This window comes from Sander lucioperca, chromosome 4 (assembly GCF_008315115.2).
Source record: "Sander lucioperca isolate FBNREF2018 chromosome 4, SLUC_FBN_1.2, whole genome shotgun sequence".
Classification (NCBI taxonomy): domain Eukaryota; kingdom Metazoa; phylum Chordata; class Actinopteri; order Perciformes; family Percidae; genus Sander; species Sander lucioperca.
In genome coordinates, this window is record NC_050176.1 from 10,598,021 (window position 1) to 10,615,733 (window position 17,713).

General features: G+C 38.3%; 1 protein-coding gene across 2 annotated transcripts in view; it reads right to left on the minus strand.

Moving 5' to 3' along the window:
• Positions 1 to 10,489: 10,489 nt before the first annotated feature.
• The window catches only part of smc3 (structural maintenance of chromosomes 3), a 32,973-nt gene continuing 25,749 nt past the window's right edge, over positions 10,490 to 17,713 (minus strand). For both annotated transcript variants that reach the window (XM_036000407.1, XM_031289318.2), the window contains 5 exons: positions 16,676 to 16,888; positions 15,627 to 15,818; positions 14,788 to 14,965; positions 12,358 to 12,464; positions 10,490 to 10,856 (listed from right to left, as the gene is read on the minus strand). In XM_036000407.1, coding sequence (XP_035856300.1) covers positions 10,785 to 10,856; positions 12,358 to 12,464; positions 14,788 to 14,965; positions 15,627 to 15,818; positions 16,676 to 16,888 — 762 coding nt within the window. In that variant the 3' untranslated portion in view covers positions 10,490 to 10,784. The remainder of the gene's footprint in view (positions 10,857 to 12,357; positions 12,465 to 14,787; positions 14,966 to 15,626; positions 15,819 to 16,675; positions 16,889 to 17,713) is intronic.

Consider the following 17,713-nt stretch of genomic DNA (forward strand, 5'->3'; position numbering starts at 1 on the left):
AGGTTATAATCGTTAACGAAAACGAACGAAATAACGAAAACTAGGTGGAAAAAAACATTGTCAGGACAGGAGGCTAACCTAGCTTACCTTAAAGGACAATTCCGGCGCAAAACGAAACTAGGGGTTATTAACTGATGTGTACCTACTCTGTCGCTCACATGTTTTCATGCTAATCAAATGAGTTTGGAGCTTTAACGAGGCTACCGTGGACCACTGGTTAGCTTGAAATGCTAGTATTTGGGGCATGGGGACACTCAAATTAAATCGCTATTTAATACCACTAAAAAGGCTCGAAATATCACCACACTTTAACGTTAGCATAATTAGGGTCCCTAAATGTGAACCGAAGCATTGACTCATGACTAGTCGAACGCCGTGCAACGTGGAATCTCCATAGACAGTATGGGAATTCCACGTTGCACGGCGTTCGACTAGTCATGACTGGTTTCCAAGATGGCTCCCGCAAGTAAACATGAACGCGACTGTCTTTATAATCTTTTTAATAAACTATCTGTACACTTACAACGTTGTCGATGCTTCAGTTCACAAAACTGAAAAACAAAAGCAGAAGAAACAGAAGCTAACCCCGGTAACGTTATGGGCATGGATGTATGGATACAGGGCCAGGCAGCATGACAGAGACAAACGCAGGACAGAGAACACTACAGGAAGGCTTTCACCGGTGACCCGATAGCTGCTGGTTAGTACATACGCAGGAACACCAAAAGCGGGAGGAAGCGTGGGTTAATATGTGGATTGATACTGGGATGTCTACACAACTGTGTGAGTCGATTGACTTCAAAAAGTTCGCCACTTTACTCGAACCAAAGTTCAAAACACCTGTTCACGTATGTCTTCTTTAGTCTGTTGGCTATTTAGGTTTTTTTCCTGGAATACGTCACTTACACATTTTGCACTTAATGCGGCGTCTTAGACTGGCGTGTAGACTGTTACTTATGACCATATGTAGGCTACATTTTATGTACTGGTGTTATTGTTGAATACATTGTGAATACGTATTTCTAAATGTATGATGTTCTTGTTGAGTTATTATTACACAATACTTTTTCTGACCTTTTTGAATCCCCCGACAAATAACCCATATTACAAAAAAAGACTAATCCCCGCATTTTCGTTGCAAAAAAGTCACATATATCTTAGCAGAAAGTTGAAAAATGTTGCGTTTACTTCACACAAGAGCAGCCATTTTCCCCTGTTGCCATGGGAACGTTATGAAGTGACGTAATTACGTGACGTGAACATCATCGAAAAGCTGCAAACTCCGCGATGAAGCCATGATGAAACCGCAGTTTTTGCAAGTTCCCACAATTTTTGCAAGTTCCCACAATTTCATTGCATACAATTGCATAAATATCCCGCATATTCCATTGCATTTTTTGAGAAAACGTGCCGCATAATCAAGGATTTTTGCCCGCAACAATCACAAAAAAACTCTGGAATGACTAAAAAGATATATAACACAATAAAGGAAAGGGGAAAAGCCAAAAAGCATACTATGAGCACTTTAAAAGGTCAAAAGTCTAGCTAAATACTTTATCCTAAACAGGCCTGTATGGCTAACTAGCTTACTTACTTGCTAGCATAATCTTGGACAGGTCATAAGACTAGCTAAATACTCCCCTAGGGTGTGTTCGTAAATATTCCCTCCTGGATTGTTTGTAAATTCTTACAGGAAGTGTATATACCATTTCATACCATTGGCGCAGCCCGTAATGCGTCATCTTTTGTTATAGAGTATCTGTGTTACCTAATATACTAAGGACCTCTGTTAGTTTAAAATAAGTATCCTGTTGTGCGCTTACCAGATAGTCGCGCATTGCCAGACCTATCTCCACAGCGCCTTAGAGTTAGGTCTGGCTACACAATACATTCATTCTGGGATAGGAGAAAAAAACTCTCTGGATTGTTTGCATTTCTTTAAACCAATCACAATCGTCTTGGGCGGCGCTAAGCTCCGGACGCAGCGACGGTGGCTCTGCAAAAATGGTCTCGGAAAGGAACTTGTTTTGGTGGAACACTTCAACACAAAAGAAATGCCATAATATATTAAATAAAGGTAACTGTTCACACAATACAGTAACATGAGCTATTTAAATTAGCTGGATACATGGTTAAACGTGATTTGCTCTTACCAGTGTATCGCCGTGTGTACTTTGTCCATAGCAATCCCCACCAACATATTCTTTGTAAATCTTTACAATCATTCCCTGAAAGAACAAAGCAGGCCTGCCTTGTTGCACGATCCACATTTTCTTCAGAACTTGCCATTTTCAGCGTGTAGCTTGCTAGCTCGAAGTTTGTTGTTGTTTCCCGAAGCAAACCAAGTTTGAGAATGGCAACACACATCGAGCAGAAGGTGAGGGACATCTGGCGCCAGATTTCAGGCAATTATCCTGGAAATGTACTTCCGTTGATCCAGACTAACCAGATAGTGATGAGGATATATGCAACACATACTGCTGCACACACAGCCTATAATAGCCTACATTTTACATAACAATTAGAAAATCAATTGTCCTCTAAGTAGCGGGACAAACAAGCCTGTAACAATGCATTATGTAATAAAACGTAATACATTTTCATTTCATTATGTAATAACACCCACATTATGTAATATTCTGCCGCATTTTGTACTAAAAACCCTGAACGCAATATGAAATAACTTTCTCCGCATTTTGTAATACATTTGTGGTGGTTGCAATTATCTAATAACCACCCAAAAAGGATGGTCTTTTTCCCTCCTGGCTTTGAAAGGCATTTGAAGAAAAAAATCAAAAGGTAATAAATATATTTCACCATAAAATACTGTATGTTAATTGCTCGTCTTAACTGTACTTACATGCAGCATGGTGCTTGCGAATGTGCCACTATTGGCTGTGTGTTAAAAATTAGGAGATTAATATAAAACCTCATACCTTTACGCTAACAGTTACCGTTAGTTAACGTTACCAGGCATATTAAATACAACTTTTTAGTTTTTTCTATAAAGCAAACATCTTTCGTTTCAGTGTGCAGAAGCCACTACATGGAAGGCAACATGTTAAAAGTCGGGTTCGGCAGCAATATGGTAATACGGTATCCTGTTTTTTTTTTTTTTAATAGCAAGGTGTCTTTATTACCGTCATGAAATAATCTGCTGTGTATTGTGCGTGTGTTTATAATAAATGCCTTCAGTCTATGGAATTATTTTTGTGCCTTTAATTCCAAGCAAAACTTGTCATGTATCAAACAAAAACACTAACTCAAGGAAAAAAATGGTCACCTCAAAGGTAAAACTTAAGCATTTAAGCTAGCATTTGTTTTAGATAATGTTAGCAGTTAGCTAACGTTAAATGCTAATTTACACAGCTTTACTAGCTAGTAACTTAATACAACAAAACAAGAAATGTCTAGTAACCATGCCTGCAACGTAGATCACAGACAATATATATGATCAATACTTACACTTTATTAATCTTGTAGGAATCCGCTGTGTAGAGTGGTTTGTGTGTCCTCCAAAGTCTCTAACGTTAGCTGCACTGAAACGTCAGGGCAGCCAGGCACTGAGCTGTCATTCAAATGTACTCCAAAAACTCATTAGCCAATGGGAACGCACCCCTGTAAGACCCGCCCACGCGAGAGGTTTGTGCCAGAATTACAAACAAAGAGTTTGGAAGCGCAAACGAGAAAGCTGGGAGCGCAACTGCAAACGTGATGGAGAGATCAAAAGACTGATCATTGAGAAAGAAACAGAGGGAACTGTAAACAAAAGGACATATTATCAAACAAATAAAAGACCAATAGTTTACGACTACACAAATGTTTTGTTTGCAAGTTTTAAGTTTTACCTTTGAGGTGACAATTTGTTTGCTTGAGTTAGTGTTTTTTGTTTGATACTTGAGTAAGTTTTGCTTGGAATTAAAGGCACAAAAAAAATCCCATATCAGGTTCACACCATAGACTGTATAACATAATTAATCTTACAGTCAATGGTTCACACTAGACGCGTTACGTGAGCATGGCGTGCATCTTTTCATTTAGGTTCCCATGTTAACAGTCCTGGCTTCTGCTTTCGTATGTAGGCTATGGTCAATATAAGATATATTTTGGAAAAGAGAGTGATATTTTCACTGATATTGACACTGATATTTTCTTGGTTAAAGAAGTGTTTGTAGTTTAAATGTAGTTTAAGTCAACAATACATACCTACACAAGCAACTGCAATTTAAATGTCTGTCTATAAAAATGAGTTGTTTGTTTTTGTGTTACAACTTACCCAGGACTTGAATTCATCTCTGAGTCCTTTCCTTGGTATGGCAGTTAGCCTAAAGTTCGTTACGCTTGAAACATTTCATTTGATTATCTGTATAATCTGCAATGACAGTAACATAAAAATGTTTTGGACAATCAACAGCTGCATTGTTCAGTGAGAGATGTCATGTTAACTCACCTGTAAGATTTTAAATTAAGCATTTGTTGTTTTTTTTAAGCTAACTGGCTAGTCTTACAAACTAGCTAGTGTGGCCATCAGCTTAATCTTAGCGTTAGCAAGTTTGCTTTACTGCAGTTACCGGTACATCCGTTACAACCATGGATGTACAACAGGTAAAATAAGCTACGTAGTGTATCTAGCTAGAGGTGCAGTGAACAAAAATGTAGCCTAAATAATTTAGCAGCTCACAACAAAGTGGGGGTCTATGGCAAATGCTCCATTAAGTGATTTAAATATGATAACTAGAGACATCAGTTTGTTACCTCAGTAGAAAATCAAAGACTCTGAGCAGTTCACGCAACAGAAGTGTGATGCTCAGTGTTGCCAGATCTTGCGAGACAAATAAACAAGCAGGCCTGTGAAAACAAGCCCAAAACAAGCGACTTTTTCTACGGAGCCCCCCTAGGTTCCGGGAAGAGAAAAATAAATAAACTGTGTGCAGGGTTTTACAATCCGTGGGGACGGATTTTAAACTGTGGGTACAGATTCTCAAATTACATCCATGTGGACAGATTGGTAAACTGTGCGCAGTTTTGCAAAACTGTACACACGGTAGTTTATTTATTTTTCTCAACCCCTGAGCTTCAGGACAATGATCACAAGAGTTAGTTAAACCACCTTTTAACATTATTTAACATTAGAAAACTGATGGGATATCAAATATAGACTGATGTACCAAGTACATTATATACACAGTAAACCTCTGATAGCCTAATTAAAATTTGCACACACAAATGAATATCATCCTGAACTCACAAATTCATTATTTATTATTGCAGGGACGGCAGAAGATCCCATTTTTAAATAACTATAACCCAGAAACAGGAGCAATTATTAACAATCTTAGTGTGCAGCAATAAAGTGGCTCCCGCTCTGATAAACAAATGAGTGAGTTAGAAAAGACTTAAATAAACTAAACTGGTTTAAAAACAATTCCAGTCAAAACCATTTAAACAGGTGAGGATGAGGCTTGGTCTAAAACATTTTTCTTAAGACTCTTACCACTTTAGCCTCATATATATGAAGAATAACACCACCATTATCTTTCTCATCACTCACTGACATTTTTCTAAACAGAAAAAACCGACTGCCCTGCTCTGCCTCTGATTGGCTAGTTCTCGTTGCCATCTGGGTCAGAGCCAATTAGAAGCAGGATGTGGGCGGGAAAAAACTCTGCTGTCTCCTGTGTGTATGGGGAAAGGGGAGGGACAGAAGGAACAGGTAAGGCAAACTCCTACGTTTAAATAACATATAGAAAATATCTGCTTGACAACTTATTATGGAGCTAAGAACAAGCCCAAATAAGCAACTACACTTTAGAAACAAGCCCAAAAAAAAGCGACCCGCGACTACCAATATTTGTAAGCGACTTTACAGAAAAACAAGCCCAAAGTCGCTTATAATAAGCGGACTTGGCAACACTGGTGATGCTGCGTTCACAGGAACACAGATATTTAAGTTGCTTGCATGACAGCATACAGTTAGCTGTAATTATTAACAAATCACCATACAAAATTCTACCATAATAATCTAACAATGTGGGGAAATTAGATAATTAAATCACCGTAAGGGGGAGGTCTCTAATGTCACTCCCACCTGCTGAACACAAACTACCACTGCAAGCCCATACTTTGCCAAAAAAAACTGCTTATTTAGATTAAATTTAATGAATGAGATTGTATTTCCCCAGAGCAAAACGATGCCCATAAAACCCCAACTCTCATCAGTGATCTTTTGCTTGGCAGCCTGCAATCATCCATCACCACCACGTTCAGGCTCCAGCTCAGGCTTTGGGACTGTAATATGTTTATATAGGAACTTTTTACAGACCAGGATCACATGTCTGCGATAGGCACTGAGACAAGCAGACAGATGACAGACCGATCATCTAACAGCCAGATAAAACAGATGGATATGGAGATGACTTTGGAGCTGCGGAGAAAGATAGTCAGTCAGCCAGCCCGTCAGTCCTGCATGGCAGATGGACCACCATGAAGTGCAAGGACAGAACCAGTCTGTTCACAGGGTACCCTCCTCCTCCTCCACCGCAGTTAAAAAGCACCTGTTAGACAACAAATTAACTTGTTGACTGTAAAAAGCAGGACAGCTTTATGCCTGTTTTTATGATAATGAGCTTGATAATGTGAGCTAGTATTATCTGTTCATTACTGTACTCCACATTCGGATACCAGACGGCAGCGGGGCAAGTGGATGGTTGAAAAGATATGGTGTTTATTGTCTGAGAATGGAGGGAAGAGTCAAAGTGACCCGGCTGCCTATGCCCATGGTGGTTGGCATCTCTCCAGCTACCAGTCCACACTCCGTATGTGGTCCATACGAGGACTTGAACCAGCAAACCTCCGGTTCCCAAGCCAAGTCCCCACAGACTGAGCAATTTGGTATATTTTACAATTTACAATCAAATTATATTTAATAATCAAACTACAGGTCTAGAGGAAATGTAGTCCTGAATGCTTCCCTAATAATGCCTTCCCTAATATATATGCCTTTATGCCTAACAAAATACAACTTTCAACTAGATTTGTGGCAGTTCTTGGTTAACTGGTGCCGTATTACACTAACTTAATTGGCCATCTGATAAACTGGTAAAAGAACTAAATAGTTATCAACTTAGCTTCCAGCCTATACAGTAGCTATAACCATTTAAAGTTACAAGAGTGGCACTTTAATTTCCTCTTAATGTGACCTCTAACTAGAACATCTACAGCATTATTTTAGAAGGTTGTAAGGCTAACCAAGTAGTTTACCAAGACTGTAATAGCTAGTTTGGCTAACTAGCTATCTTACTAGCCAAAGCTAATAAAGTCAATTAGCTAAAATGTAACAAGACCCCTTTGTCTCCAAATAAGCTTCACCAATATATTTCCACATGCCACAGAAGGAAAAGCACAGGTGTAAATACGAACATTAATGATGGCTGAATTCCATTTAGCTACTTCAGTTTCAGGGTCCTAAAATTGTGCATGGCTGAGCTGCACTTTTTGGGATGAATTGTCCACTACAATTGGTGCAGAAAATAGCTTTCCTGTCTATTAAGATAACAAAACCGAAAAATATGAGCTTTTATTTTTGTGAACACAATTCACACATTTGAGAGAACACAGGGAGATGGAAGGAAAATGAAGAGGAGTTTTGAGAATATGGCAGAACAGATATGAAGCACAGGTCTTCCTGATCCTCATCATCTGACAGCTGACTCTCCGACAGATACCTTGCAGGGTTGATAATATCTGGCAAGCAGAGCAACAGATCGCTCTCAGTCTCTGCTGGCAGGCCCAGGCACAGAGAGATGAGGTGTTCTGTCAATACCACACCAAGCTCACTGACGTGTTGGCACCAGTTGTTTGTTTTTTTTTCAAAGTAACTGTTTTGAGGCCAGTGTGGTTCACATTTATTGGAATCAGAAAAATATCAAGTGCAGATAATATGGGTGATAACTTTATATGCAGGGTGAAATAACACACCTGTGTAAAAGGACAACTGAGGTCATACAACAAATATATAGCTGCATATTATACATATTACATTCTTGTTTATATGTACTAACATTCACTCTCATGAATTTAAACGACTACATCTGCTTTACATTAACGTTGTGTGTTTTTAACACGTCTGGTATATGCATCACTCTACTGTGTAAAATGATCATTTGTTGCATATACCTGTGAGTATATATAAGAACAATAAATAACATCAATACATAACTTTTATACCCGAAATCTCTCTTTTAGTTGGAAAGTGTTGCATTGTACTAAGATCTAAATGACAAAATGTGGGCATCCTGGTGCACACCATGATAACAATGATATACTGGTGTGTTTTGTTTGTAAATAGTTATAAACAGTGTGCATTATTGCATCTCAGGCAATTGGAGCACTTATTCAGAACGTCATCTTCGATCACTGCCATTGTGTACTAAACTTCTGACAATCAAACAGGAATGGAGTGTAGATTTCTACACTCCATTCCTGTAAATAGATGTTCCTTATATACCAGAATAATGTGTATGGTGGAGAAATAACAGCCAAGGAGTGAGATGGGGGGGTTGTTATTGCTTCACTTCAGAAGTGTGAACTAGTTGTTGAGAACGCTGTAGGAGAGCAGTACAGCAGAGTGTGTGATGTAAAGCAGTGGTTACCAAGGTACAGGTCTAGGGAGTGTTAACCAAAATATACCCATTATCTCACTCCAAAAGCAGACCAGAAATGTATTTCTGCTTTAGGTGATGTCTAACAATATAACTGATGTAATAAAGTGGAGCACAAATATGAAAAACACCCTCTGACGTCACGTACCATGTGAGTCCTGGCGAACACACCGGGCAGAGATGCTTTGGATGTCCACGGTATTACAACACCACATATTGGTCCACCAATCCATCTCAGGAGGTCTTGACCTGTCAGATACGCCGTCAGCGCAAGGTGATGTTACACTAGAATGACAGCCGCGTATGTGCGACATGTGGGATCTCCTCTGACACACTGGGATTCAACATTATCATTGATATCAAAAACAGAAATATAACAGAGGTGTAAAGGCTGCGTAATGAGTGCCAGATTCTGACCATGTGTCCACTGTGCCTCGATGCTGAATCTGAAGCGGGATGGAGTTTCCTTACCTAGATATTTTAAGATTAAATACAGGCATACTGTACACATAATATAAAGACATAGGTAACAAAAAATACAGAAATTATAAATACCAATATAATAGAATATAAAGTAGAATACAATCATGGAATATGAGAACACATGTTGAAATTCAACATTTTTGGTAAGTATGTGGATTCACTTTTTAAAAATATATTTGTAAATACAAGTAAAAATAGGATCAATTCGGAACAGACTTGCCAAGCACGAATAAAAAAAAAAAAAAAAGGTTCCAGCAACACAATTTTAGATTTTCAAATAATGATGTAAAGCCCTCTTGAAAAATGCATCATATATTTCCTCAAAAGTTCAGACCTTTCCTCTTATCTGTATAAATACTGCTTTGACCATGTGAGGCTGTCAGGTATCAATGGCACAGCACCACCTAGTGGTCTCATTAAGTAGGATGCAACTATGACTGTCATACAGTTTATTTTTTAAATCTTTTATTATTTTTTTTATGTTTTCTAATTACATAAAATGAACCAAAATATTTAAAAAGCAGATTTGAAACTAGGTGCAACATATGAGGAGTTTAATGCCAAACAATATATCCAGTTAGGAAATAAAGAAATGATAAATTACAACTTGGCATTCCAGAAAAGCATCTCAGGACCCAATAAGATATGGTTATCCATCACTGAATCCCTTCTGCTTTTTGAAATATTGACTGATGAAATCAGGGAGCTGTGTTAATTTCCACAACGGATATCTGGTGTTTGGAATTAAACCGTTCATATATTTAAGTGACCTAAAAACAGGAAATTACACAATACAGTAACAAAAAAAGAACCACAACCTTTAAACATTTTAAGTCATGTGGCTGGTTATGACATATACAAGTTAGAATTGTTTCACGGGTATAAAGAGTATGCATTACAGAAACCTCAGAGTGAACAAAAACTTTTTCCGAAGGTTGCAGCAAAAACAAAAATCCAGATCAGCGCGAGACACTCCCATCTCCACTGAGCTTTAACAATCTTTATCTAAGTATCAATATCAAAATTCAACTGTCTCAACTGTACACAAGATGATTTTCTTTCTGAAAAGGTCCTGAAGGTTTGTTACCTTTTAGAGCATCGGTGGTACTTTGCATTTCAAATAACAGATTACCAAAATTCAGCTTAAAAACTATTGTTTGACAGAAAAATGTAACACAGTAACACAAAAGGTTGTGCTCTGGAGGACCTCTTTAGACTTAATTAATTTCAGTGTAAAACAACTACACTTAAGTTGTAAGTTGTCAGTGTGATCCAGTGTTGTTGATTAACAGAGGCACAGCAATGCAAGTAAATGTGACAAAACAAATGTCCCCTGCACGCAGATTTTTTAGCAAAACCTTTTCCTCAAATTTGTAGTTTCAGCCTGGAATGATGTCAAAGGTAAACAGTAAATATCAGTTATTTCGAGCTGGGATTTTCTGAGCATATCCAATTTAATCCACTCTTTGGAGATGGTCTGAGAAGCATAAGACTTGCTGCATTGTTTATCTTTAACAGAGACTAAAATAGGTTAGTGGACTGAATGTCTTTGGGCCCTGCTGTGGAAGTCTTCAAGCTACGCAGTGCACTGTAGAGGAGGAGGAGGCGGGGGCGGGAAGGATGATGAAGAGCTGAGAACTATTAACCATGGGTGGTGTCATCCTCCACAAAGTCTTTGGCCTGCTCCGCTGTGATCACATCGATGTGACTCACCTAAACACACACACACACACACACACACACACACACAATGACCAATCAATGCCTCCATTTTAGCCACTCTGACTAAGCAGTGATCATTTATGTTAAGCCACAGGCGGCTCAGCAGAAAATCAACCTAGCCTGCAGGGAAAATTGTGAATTAACAGTAAACATGATAATGATGATACACTGGCAGATATTGGAGTAGAACTTGCTCTTTTTTAATCCAAAAGCTTGTACCAATTTGTATGTTACAGTCATGCCAAGCAAACCTTACTATGACTAAGCTGATAGTAAACTATATTAGTTTGCAACACTACAAAACACTGTCTCACTGCACACTTGACTCACCCATCACAGACACTACTGATTTTGTGTTGAGTTTGTGTGTTGTGTGTTTATGCTGAATCATGCTTTAAAGTTTAATCTCAAACAACTCTACAACTGCATGTTCAATCGTATCTTTAGGAACATGGCACGGCTTATGTCAGCTACGGACAGCTAATGGAACAATATGGTTTTTGAACAAAACTGGAGTTACAATGGCATAAAAGCATAAGCTGTACCAGGCTGTGGTTACACAGTCATGACAAACCCTAAACCCTCACCTTAAAGATAAAACAAATATACAGCTTGGCATCAAGAAGCCCCCATGAATTCTCCTCCCTAATAATAAAGTTCTCTTTCGCTCTTTGCATGCCCCAATTCACAGAAGCACTAATGGACAATAATTCAATGTCTTGCTCAAGGGCACTTCGTCAACTTTGAACTAGGTTCTTAACTGTAACCATGACACCCTGCTGGCCCAAAAGGTTAATAGTTTTGTACAGGATAAATGGGATATTTACAACATATTTTTCACTGCCATTAACATTTTGCACTTGTATATCCTGAAGAGTTTTTCATGCTCAGCTAGATATTTTTTGCTTTATCTTGCTGCAGATGCACTGTTGAGCAGGTTCTGCTAGAGTTGTATTGCTTGTTAAATCTTAAAAACATCAGCAAAATGAAAAACAAGTGCATTTGATTTTTTTATTTTTTTTTTAGAAATGTTGTAACACTGTTAAAGCTATAATGCGTAGTTTCTGTCGCCCCCATGATAGAAGCCTTCCGTGATCGCACACGCCCCCACCCCTCCCCCACGCAGTTGCTGGTAGCGAAGGAGCACACGGAGGATAAAAAAAAAAAAAAAAACCATGATGGACTCTTCAGAAGAGGTAATTATCTTCACTTGAGCTTCTGCGCGGGAAAGTCACCGGACGACACAATCTTCTGAACATAGCCAGACTGAGAAATACAGAGAGAGTTGTGTGGAGCTGATAGTCTTAATTAGATTTGTATCAACTCATTTGGCAATGGCTTGAATGTAGCGGACGTTCATTAATATCAAAAAGTTACGCACTAAAGCTTTAAGATCCTACACGTCTGTGAGAAAACCTCTTCAGATAAAATTGAAACTTGAATGATCCTCGTGGACAACTGGGCAAATGCTGCCCTTTAGCAGAAGACTCACCTTGTTTCTGAATTTGACACCGTAGAACTTGTCCGCCGACTCGAGCAGCTCAGGCCTGAAGGTCGTGGTGATGAACTGGGCGTGGCCGGCCAGCTCAACGATCATGTCTGATGTTGACGTGTAATACAAAGAGAAAAGTGATTTCGACTTTCTTACATTTTGTGTCAAAGACTGACAAAATCATCTTAGGTCTGATGATCTGAGGTAAATAAACTATTTTCATTATTAAAATAAGGAAAATTTCAAAAACCTCTGTATTACACTGTACCAGACCTGCCAACCTTGAAAATCTTTTTTTGAGTAGGAACTTACTGATTTATTATCGAAGTTCTGGTTCATGAACACGGCGGCACGCGGAAAAAATGTGCCATTACCGCTGTCTTTGATGTCATTTTGGCTGGTTGGGCATCCGTATAGTGTATCGTTTAGTTCACATGCTTACCAATCACTTCACCTGGTCCTAGGACACAGTCATTAGTCATAGCCCAGGTTACTTATGATCTCTATAATAACCTTACCCTCCATAATGTTCCTACAGTAGCCTACAGTCTTATAATAGTCTCCAAAATACTGTAATACTTTTATAGTATGTCCCAACATACTAGGCCTATAGTAGCCTATTTCTATAAGATTACTATACTATTGTTCCAAAATTGACCTACTATACGATTCCTATAATTCTTTTTCGTGATGGTTTGTACAGCCTAGACAAACACGAACAATATTACAGGATACCCCCAGGATTATCCAACTTAAATTCAAGGCTTTTTAAGACATTTTTAATACCATTTCAAATGAAATTCAATGCCAACTTCGTACCCATTCTGACATAAGTACGAGTGGAAAATGTCAAATCTGTATAAATTTTAAACCCTAGAAAATAATTAGGTACAAGTAGGCTACTTGAATTAAATAAAACATTTTATTATTTTTTATTATTTAATACAATTTATGGGATCATAATATAATCCAATTAAATAAGATATATTACACTGCATAATGAGCACTTTTACTTTTGGTAAAGTATATTTTGATAATACTTTTGTACCATTACTTAAGGAAGATGTTGAATGCAGGACTTGTAACTGACAAGTAATTTGTAACTCTACAACACTGTTTTCTACATTTACTGCAATACATGATCTGAGTAAGTCTTCCACCTCTGTAAATCACCAACAACAGTCGTGCATGAATACCTGCAGCAGTGTTTAACACTGAAAACACACAGCTCAGTTCAGAGTTTACTTGCAGCTCTGCTCTGATAACCTTTAACGTTCCCTGCCGGTCACTTCGTCTCTGAACAGTCCGCTCACAGTGAAGTCCTGCACGGATCAACAGATGTTAAGAGTCCGGCGGCTGCTCGCTCCGTTTGTTATAAGACGCACACCGAGCAGATTAACGTGCTCACAGATCCAATCTTTGCAGATGTTACTGCTCGGTGTTTGGCTAGCTAATAAGCCGTTAGCCTGAAGGCGCGACACATTCTGCACATCCTCCGCTCAGTTTAACCGCTAACGAACCGGTACCGGTCAGAGAGGCGTGTTTACTTTGTGTCTCGGTCCTCCGGTGCGTCCAGCGACGGGCTCCGGTCAGTTTTTAATTAGCCTACATTAGTGACAGTTAATTTTGTTAGGTATGAACTTAATCCTAGGAAAGGCAAAAAAAATACAAGACCTTTGTAACGAAATCCAAGACTTTGTATACCAAATTCAAGGCTTTATTAATAATAATATAAATAATATTTCTCCAAAAGTTGACAGGTAGGCTACGTAAATTAATTCATTTCTCAATTTCACCCAAACCCGTTTACCTTTGCAAGCACCATCCTTCCTTTGGGAAGCCAACCAAATGGGAATGAGAGAGGAATAACACTTGCACTTGATGCTTTCGTTTTGCTATCAGTAGCAGATATCCCCGCTTGACATTTAAGAGGAAGGAACCCGACGCTGTGATTGGTCGAACTCTTTAGTTTTTTTTTTTCCAGCATGCTTGTGGCTGCTACGCTGTTTTAGCCTACTACCATCAAGTGTTAGACTGAGACGGCTACTGCACGTCAACGAGTGAACTCAAAGCAGTCACCTGATTTTTGCGTAGTTTAAAGTGACAAATCGTATCACCGTATTTTGATGTCAAAATGCGTATCTACTAAGCAAAATGCGTACAGGTTGGCAGGTCTGCTGTACGTATACTTAACAAACCCCTTTCCCAAAAGACAACAGGCTATAAAACTAAAAACTCTTTGTTATGATATGCAATTAAAAATACAATACAGAGAATAATAAAAATCAAACTTGTGCATTAGGAGGTGTGTTTAATTAGCGCGTTGTGAAATGTGAACACGAATGTGCGTTAGCATGTTGGAGGTTTATCCATCATATGTAAGACATTCACTTAATTCCCTCTCTACAAATATTTAAACTAGCACTTTACCTGAGACAGCCTTCCTGTGCTGGGCGTCGAGGGCTTGGTCGATCTCATCAAACAGGTAGAAAGGAGCAGGATCACACTTTTGGATGGCAAATATCAGTGCCAGAGCCACAAGAGACTTCTGACCTCCAGACAGCTGCTGCATCTCTCTCATCTCACCCTGCTTCCCTGTGAACGACACCTACACGGGACAGGGGAGGTTGGTTGTTAGACACGAGGCAGAAACATGGTTTTATTATTATTATTATTATTATTATTATTATTATTATTATTAGATTCTGGTTTGGATGATCAAACTGATGAACAGAATGCTTCTGTGCTGTTATGGCAGATCTAATAATAACAGATACATTTAGAGTGAAGAGAATCGGGTATTACTCATTGCATGACTAACTTCACCTTGGTCCTGCTTTGTAGCGATAGATCAGGCTTGTTGATGATAGTCCAGAAATACACATTCACGTTTCCAGACAAAAACTCCAGGAAACTCTCATACACTAGGACAGTGTTATACCCTTGCAATGCTTACCGTAGTTCAGTCTGAATGTGTGAATTACAGTATATAATGTGAATAATACAAGAAATGCACCAGAGACCTCACCATTCTACATTTTCTTACCATTTTACATTACAACTGCCTTACGGTAATAGAAAATACAACTTTAAATATAGTTTAAAAACTAAATCAAAGAGATATTGTCATTTCAACACCTTTGACTCGGATTTAAAACCGTAATAAATAATACTTTGTGTAAGAAATTGCAGTACATGTTGAATTACTGTTATAAAAGCAAAAGCACTCTCAGTCAAAAGGGATGAAATGAATAAAAAAAGACTCTTACCCTGATGCCGACTCCAGTGAACTGGTCCACTGAAGGAACGCTGCTCTGTGAACCGGAGCCCCTCTCACTGTCTGCACCACCTTCTCCTTCATCTTGAGACTGGCTGCCTTCAGCATCACCCTTCTTCATCACCAACGTAGCTTTGCCACCTGGCACCAGCTTCTGGAAAACCTCACTGAAGTTCTTTGACACCTGAGGGAGAGAAAACATGGCAAGAAGAGGACCAAAGTGAATATTAGTCATATTTGTCAGATTAGAAAATGTGCATCTAATGTGAGGTTGAAGCAAAATATTATTCTTTTCTAAAAGTACAACTATGAGAATAAATATTAAGTGGAATAATTTATCAGATTGTTAAAAAAGAGAATTAAAAAAAATATATATTTTTAACACAAATAAAATGTTCAAACATTAGAACTGCTATACTGTTCTATTTCCGTGGCGGCAGTGTTTGAACAGCTTAAATTGTCATTACATATTGTTTTTACATATTTAATTGATCTAAAGAAAAGCTGATTGTGTAACACAAAGTAGTAGTTTCCAACAGTAGAGTTAACCTGTTATACTATTAACTGTGAGGCTACGTGCAAATGCAGATGTCTAAAAATCACTGTTTTAGTAGTAGTGTGTGTGTGTTTAGTAAGGATTTGTTCATTCATATTTTCTGCAACACTTGGATCACTTGAAGATGCTGACTGGCAAAACTGCCACTGCCACTAATTCTCTACGCTGGTATAATATTGCCCAATTTAACTCTAGGTGCCATATTCTATAAATATACAGGATTGCATTGACTCTTATATCTTATGCCAGCGCTCCACTGTAGGCCACAGCCAAGGGGATTAAAAACATGCATGTCTGAGAAATATTCAATAAGCCACCTACAGGCTATATCTCTGCTCCTGCAAAACCAGGCTTGTCTTGTCATGTTAACCAATGAGTACCCATTAGCTGACTGATATATGACAGACTTTTGCACGAGCTAAGTGATGTCAATGAATGCATGCACCCATCTGGACACTTTGAACAGGGTCTGACGTGCCACGTACCTGTTTGAAGGTGAGCTGGATGGCCTCATACTTGCGCAGCTCCAGAACGTTCATGAGCTCCATGATAGATTTGTAGCCACGATCCAACTCATCCTGACGCTTGATTAGCTTTTCCTTTTGCTCAGAGAAGTTGACAAACTGATCCAGAGCTTTCTTGTTGACATGACTGTACTTCTTCAGCTCTGTGTTGCACTGCTCCAGTTTTCGGAATAACTGTTGGAGAGGAAAATAGGAAAGATTGAATTGTTATTAATTTTACGGTAAATCAAGCTGGTATGTTTAAAATACCTCTCAAAACGTGCTTGTTTTCAGAGCCTTGTCTGTAATGTGGCTTTGAAGTATTATAATAATACTAATAATACTAATAATAATAATAATAATAATAACGATTGCTTTTTTATTTATTCCATTCTTCTCCATATTAGTCAGACTGTTTTTTTGGTTGCTCTACATCATTTGTCCCTTTTATTATTCCTGGTAAAGAAGTTTTAAATACACTATAAAACCCTAAGATTAAGATCTTAAGTTAACGATTTAATGTTTTAAGATATATACATTAAGAGGCAGTGGAGGAAAAATGCATGCCTGCTTGAATTAAAATATTCTTATCTAACGTTTTGAAAACCTTTAATTTTGCATTTTTGCTGTTATTACACCTACAGTGCCAGCAAATTCTGCAGAAATGATTTGATTATTTTTTAGGGATTTTTTCCCCCCATTGAAATATGCAAGCAGAATTCTGCCAACAAACCTGTGTATCATCTTGACAGACACAAGTTTTGCAAAGCTAGACAGTGAGCTGCTAGTATTAAGAGTGTGACATAAATTCAGATCCATTATTCATTTCACTACAAGTATTTAAAAGTTTGATGCCAGATTCTATTAATATCTGAAGATGACCTGATTAGGAAGCAGCTTTGCTTGGATCAAAAGTGGTATGCACTCTACAAACTCTCAAACTATAAATGTATCCATCTGAATCACTAATGACCGAGGGAACACAAGCAAGTGCCATTATTACTTGGCCTTCTAATCCAC